Source organism: Gambusia affinis, linkage group LG03, assembly GCF_019740435.1.
Source record: "Gambusia affinis linkage group LG03, SWU_Gaff_1.0, whole genome shotgun sequence".
Classification (NCBI taxonomy): domain Eukaryota; kingdom Metazoa; phylum Chordata; class Actinopteri; order Cyprinodontiformes; family Poeciliidae; genus Gambusia; species Gambusia affinis.
The window spans coordinates 14,564,474-14,570,970 of NC_057870.1; the positions used below are offsets into that span (position 1 = coordinate 14,564,474).

Here is a 6,497-nt window from a genome sequence, read left to right on the forward strand (position 1 = left end):
TCTTAACCTGGTCAAATTTAACAGCGGTCACATTGCGCCATCTAATGTTCCTACTGTTAATTACATTACAAAATATTCAGATTTATTATTCAAGCTATTTTTAAATAGCACATTAAATGAAATCGCAATACAATTTGGCATAGTGCTTAATAAATTATTTTTCCACTTTAAATAACTCGGTCCAAGAGAATAAGAGTCCGTTTTCAATGGTTATCGTCTGTGCCACACCCACAACAAAAGAAAAGACCAAAGACCACTGATATAGCAAGATAATTACAGCACCGTACTTTCTTCTTTTAGATACTTAATAAATTCAAGTAAAACTACATCAGTAGTACAGTGACAAAGTTGTAATAAACGACAGGGCTGTTTTGCGTTATCAACTGTCACACAAATTTGCAGCATGATGCTAACACAGTTTACTTATTCTTAATTAAGCTACAGTGGAAAGCCTATGAAATGTAAGCTATTTAACGTTTTGTATATTATTATTATTATTATTATTATTATTATTATTATTATTATTATTATTATTATTATTGAAATATTAATACGTACATGCGTATTTATGTCTATCGTTGGAAATGTGTGCGAACCATCTTGCTATCGTAAAGCATTTTGTCACGTGACTTCTCCAGCGTCACCTGACTTCATGTTGCTGTTGAAGGGAAAATGGCTGCCCATCTTTCATACGGCAGAGTTAATTTAAACATTTTGAGAGAAGCGGCACGAAAAGAGCTTCGAGAGTTTTTGGACAAATGTGCAGGAAGTAAGGTAAAAAATAAAAATAAAAAAACTCGCATGCATGCGTATAATTCACCTGAATACACTCAAATTCATTACATTTTTCTGCTATAGCTTCTGACCAAGATGCTTACAAACAGAACAAAACAGAGATTAGTTCCTCTGACAACATTGACACAAGCATGTGTGATCATGGCAGTTTCTCATTGCATATATAACATATGTGCTACGGTGTCCAGACGGGACAATGATCACAGACACCTCAAAACTGACTCTGGAACGGATAAAGCAGGCTAACATTAACCTTATGGAATGGCCTTGAGTCGACCCAATTAAAAATGAATTGACTCCTAAACCTGGATCCGACCAATCTGAATTAAATGTCCGATTTCTTGTAGGAAGAGTAGTCAAATATCAAGCCAGTATGGCGCCACTTCGTGAGTTGTGTTTAACTTAGATACAAAGTTTTGTCTATAAGGTTGGTTTAAATTGGATCTCGGATTTTCAGTTCAGTCCCAAGAAAGCTTGGTTCAAATGCATTATGAAAAGCAATGTGATATTCATGCGTCTGACCCCTGACTGTAATATTCTGTTCTCTTGCCTTACAGGCCATAGTTTGGGACGAGTATCTGACGGGGCCTTTTGGTCTCATAGCTCAGTACTCTCTTCTGAAGGTAAGCGGCTCTAAATTTATAAAATTCAACACACAAACAAAATAAAAAAGACCCATCTAACAATGGTCATTTTAATAACTAGCTGTCCTCAGTAGCCACAGTTTTCATTTGTCCTACTTGTGTTTTTAGGAACATGAAGTGGAAAAGATGTTTACCCTGAAGAGCGGCAGACTCCCCTCTGCTGACGTCAAAAACATCATCTTCTTCATCCGCCCCAGGCTGGAGCTAATGGACATCATTGCTGACAATATATTTAGGCAGGTTTATGTTGGTTTGTAAAACAACATTGAAGTGTTTCCTCTTGAGTATATTGCAAACTTTACCCCATGTAACATTTAAGTCTTTAATCGCTGTAGTGAAGATAAGCTGCATCCGGCTCGAGACTTCCACATCCTGTTCGTACCCCGGCGGAGCATGCTGTGTGAACAGCGGCTGAAGGAGCAGGGAGTGCTGGGCTCCTTTGTCAACATCGATGAGTATATCCTGGACCTGATTCCTTTTGATGGTGACCTGCTTTCCATGGAGTATGAAAGCGCTTTTAGGGTGAGTAGAGCCCGAATACACAGTGCACTAATGAACCTGAATACACTACAGTGCACAAAAGAAAACAACAACAAAAAAAACTTCCTGATTACTTAAAAATAGATGGATCATGTAAAGTTCATTTAAAAGCTGAATTTTTCGCCTTGTTTAGGAGTGCTATCTGGAAAATGACCAGACGAGTTTGTACCACACAGCCAAAGGCCTCATGACCTTACAGGCGCTCTATGGTACCATCCCTCAGATATTTGGGAAAGGAGACTGTGCACGTGTAAGTGAGGATCTGTGTGATACTGAAACACCTGTCTGCGTACAGACAGATGTGCATCCGAATGCTTTCTCCTGACAAACGGTGTTCTCTGCTTTTTTTCCCCCCAGCATGTTGCCAACATGATGTTGCGGATGAAGAGGGAGTTTGCTGGCACTCAGAATCAGATTCTACCAGTGTTTGATACTGTTCTTCTCCTGGACCGTAACGTTGACCTCTTGACCCCCCTCGCTACACAGCTCACCTACGAAGGACTTATTGATGAGATCTATGGAATAAATAATGGTCAGAATATACATATTTATGCTGACTTAGGAGAATATAAAGCCATATACATCCTCAGCTTGGATTAATTACAGATAATGGCAGTTTCCTGCTAAATCTTACAGGATATGTCAAGCTTCCTCCTGAGAAGTTTGCACAGAAGAAGCAAGGCGAAGGTAGCAAAGATTTGCCTACAGAGCCCAAGAAGTTGCAGCTGAACTCTGCCGAGGAACTGTACGCGGAAATCCGCGACAAAAACTTCAACGCTGTTGGTGCAGCACTCAGCAAAAAGGCCAAAATTATATCTGCAGCCTTCGAGGTTGGTCTTCAGCTTCCGTTTTTACTATTCCTTTCCACTGTGCTCCTTTTTAGCGTTTTTTTAATTTATTTTTGGGGGGGTTGATTTAAAGTCTTGCTAAAATACATGTTTCTAGAAAAGTATGAAATTTGATTTAAGTATACTCTACATCTGGAATGTAGAGTATGAAAAAAAAAACCTTGTATTTCCAAACTTTACTCTCTAGCCAATCCTCAGATTTTCTGTCGTGAATTATTGTGTGTTTTAAAGACCTGTAAATTGAGATCTGTAGAAATGAGAAATTTTAACAGGAAGAAGATGCAGTAACCACGGATGATGTTCCTTTGGTTTCCCAATAGCTTATAAAAACAATATCAGCTATATACTGAGTTCTTATCAAGTAAACAGCTTATCTAGCTTTTAAAAACTTAGAAACTTTTATGTTTCTATATACATTTAGTTATTATCTTTTGGTGTGTCTTCTAGTTTTTATTGCCTTTCTGGAGGTAGTAGCTTCCATTATCTAAAATCCTTTACCAAGTTGTTAAAAAAGTTTATTTTTTTTCTACATTTAAATTTCCCTGTGGTCTTTCTCTTCCAGGAGCGCCATAATGCTAAAACAGTGGGCGAGATAAAGCAGTTTGTGTCTCAGCTGCCTCACATGCAGGCAGCTCGAAGCTCGCTGGCCAACCACACGTCTGTTGCTGAGCTGATTAAAGATATAACCAGTGTGTATTTTACTGCGGGGGTTGATTAAAACATATGCCTTTTCACTACTACCTAATCAACAACCTAAATATACCCAATTTCCATCAAGTATAATATTGTACTTGCATCAGCTTCACACACTATAATCTCTATTTATCATCTTTTAATGTATATATGCTTTATTTCCTTAAAATCATGAGAATTTCTGTGTGCACAAGATAAAAAAACGAACACTTTCTGGTTTCAGCATCTGAGGCCTTTTTTGATAACCTAACAGTGGAGCAGGAGTTTATGACGGGCGTCGACACAGACAAGGTAAAATAGAGAATGTTTTCAAGCTAATTCTTTAAATAACTCTGATAATTGTAATTAAGAGAAACTCTTTGCTTTCCAGGTGAACACATACATAGAAGACTGCATCGCTCAGAAGGATCCACTGATCAAGATTCTGCGCCTGGTGTCCATGCAGTCAGTGTGCAACAATGGCCTCAAGCCGAAGGTGCTGGACTACTACAAGAGGGAGATACTTCAGGTGGGGTTAAGAAGAGAAAACTGGGGAGTTTATTTCTTTTAATCCTTATTCTGTTTTGCTAAAAGAAAATGATTCTTTGTCTTTCAGACTTATGGCTATGAACACATACTAACGCTGAATAACCTCGAGAAGGCGGGTCTTCTGAAGCCACAGACAGGCTCCAGAAATAACTACCCCACTATTAGAAAAACCCTTAAGCTGTGGATGGAGGACGCCAACGAGCAGGTCGGACACGAACAAGTGCTCAAGATTAAAGTCATGCAGTTTTAAAGGGTTTCCCTTCAGCATTTTTCTGCTTATATCCACAGAACCCAAACGACATCTCGTATGTGTACAGTGGCTACGCTCCGCTTAGCATCCGGCTCACTCAGGTGCTGGCGAGGCCGGGCTGGCGCAGCATCGAAGAGGTGCTAAAGATGCTCCCGGGCCCACACTTTGAGGAGAGACAACAGCTTCCATCTGGACTTCATAAGAAACGCAAGTGCTAAACAGAGGCTGAACTTACTCTGGGTGTCTTTCTACTGTCCGGTTTGAGAAACCAGCTCTCTAGATCATTGATGGGTTGTATTGCACAAAATTTACTTTTTTGAGTTTTGCCTTACGTTGTTATGTCATTCACTCATCAAAAATATACTTTGAGCGTTGTTGTGATTCTTTCATGCATGTTTGAAGAATCATTGAATCAGCACACGCCTATTTACCCAAAGCTGCTCCTAGGAGCTGCAGTCTCCAGCTGAGGTCACACCTCCTCTGTGTCTCCTCAGCTCAGCTCCTCCAGACTAGCGGCAGCAGCAATGAGCAAAGACCTGGTGGAACTGTTGATCTTATGATATGAGCCTCTTCTCAGTACAGTGCTCTTAAGAATGGTTGTACAAGGCATAAGAAGAAAGGCATTGTTGTGATGATGAGCTGAAGGTGATGATGGAAAGAGCAGGAGACTCTTAAAGAGACAGAGGACAAATTCAAGGAGTCAAATGTCTTTTAGGTCATGTTTGATATATACAGCATTTTTATAGTAACTAAATGCAGCATAGTTACCTGATTGTGCTATAAAATCCCACTATGTGCCTGAAAAAATACACAATAGGGCCCCTTTAAGAGCTGTGCTAGAAAGTTGTTCTTTTATCTCCACCTTGTCAAGAGGCTGTGTTTGCACATATGTTTGCCTCTTATCTTGAACACAATCTGTGTTTTTCGGTTTCAGTAAAAGTAACCATGGTAATTCCCCCTCGCACAATGCAAACCGCCTTCCCGACTGAGAACCCAGAGTGGAACCTTTGAGTTATCATGCTGCGACATTAATCCTGCTGCTGGGCCGCTGCTCATCCTGCCGCTCGTCACAGAGTGAAAACAATCGTCTGTCTGCGCTGCGTAGATAAGACGCAGGCTTTGCATTAGGGAAGGGGAAAGCTAAACAGTGGAAGATTGATGTCTGGGACCTGACAATGCAACCGAGTTGTCGTCAATGTCAGATTACAAACTGGATTACAAAAATATGCGTGTTTTCTCTCGGTGGTTTATTTTAGGCAGCAGTAGATCTTAATAATGCGTTTTAATTAGACACATTTTAATTAAAATGAGCTAATTAGAGGTGTGAGTTTGGGCATTAGAATGGCTGACTCGTTGCAACATGCCTCCTTTCAATTGGTTATGGAGGTGATAATAGGAAACCTTAATTTAATTGCTGACTGTTTTTTTGGCGGGGGCGGGGGGGTTTGTACTTTGGTGGAAGTTTTGTTCTAATCTGACCAGAGTATCTTCTTCCACGTTTTTACTTAGAGTCCAAACGGACTCTTAAATGTTAACTAGATAACTGGTGGAGGCAATTGGTTGCTCTGGGTCTCAGAATAAAGTGGCTCATAACAAATGTACGCCACATTTTAAGATTTTTACTTGCAAAAAGAACAACATTAAAAATCTTTTTCTATGGCTATGATCACTTTTGGAAGTAAGTTGATTGATGGGTAGAGTTTTTTTCCCCCCTTTCTTTTCTACTCCTTGAGTTCATCTTCTCTTCTAATCTCCCGCAGGCCAGCAGGGGGAAAACCGAACCACGCTGGTTTTCTTCCTCGGCGGGGTGACGTACGCAGAAATAGCCGCTCTGCGTTTCCTCTCTCAGATGGAAGACAGCGGCATGGAATACATCATAGCCACTACAAAGCTCATTAATGGCACCACTTGGATCAAATCCCTCATGGACCGACCTGAATCTCAGATCCCCTGAGCCTCCTGCATGTACAGCAGGCCGCCACAAAACAACCCCCTCCCACACCCATGTGTAGGGGGTGTCATGTGTGAATACTTTTACATCTGTCTACAATATGTTTGCTTGCTGGTGGCAACTGGACAACAGAGATAAACCTGGATTTATACTGTTACATGACTGCTTAGGTAAAGATATGCTGTATATATGTTCGTATGCCTTGTAAAGAATCAAATATGTGAATAAAGATTCACTTTGATTTGCTT

General features: G+C 40.3%; 1 protein-coding gene across 1 annotated transcript; it reads left to right on the top strand.

Moving 5' to 3' along the window:
* Window positions 1–635: 635 nt before the first annotated feature.
* vps33a (VPS33A core subunit of CORVET and HOPS complexes) lies at window positions 636–6,497 on the top strand. The gene is made up of 13 exons (XM_044110954.1): window positions 636–774; window positions 1,353–1,418; window positions 1,548–1,675; window positions 1,775–1,961; window positions 2,113–2,229; window positions 2,337–2,511; window positions 2,616–2,809; window positions 3,390–3,516; window positions 3,744–3,811; window positions 3,891–4,028; window positions 4,116–4,253; window positions 4,337–4,505; window positions 6,059–6,497. Exons 1-13 carry the CDS (start codon window positions 673–675, stop codon window positions 6,250–6,252), a joined length of 1,803 nt encoding a protein of 600 aa, XP_043966889.1. The 5' UTR covers window positions 636–672; the 3' UTR covers window positions 6,253–6,497.

What these genes read in the sequence shown, in the direction of transcription:
- vps33a (XM_044110954.1), top strand. Translation starts at nt 673, where the DNA reads ATGGCTGCCCATCTTTCATACGGCAGAGTTAATTTAAACATTTTGAGA. An exon ending in AGTATGAAAGCGCTTTTAGG is followed by an intron (nt 1,962 to 2,112) that starts GTGAGTAGAGCC and finishes CGCCTTGTTTAG; the next exon opens with GAGTGCTATCTGGAAAATGA. An exon ending in ACAAGAGGGAGATACTTCAG is followed by an intron (nt 4,029 to 4,115) that starts GTGGGGTTAAGA and finishes TTTGTCTTTCAG; the next exon opens with ACTTATGGCTATGAACACAT.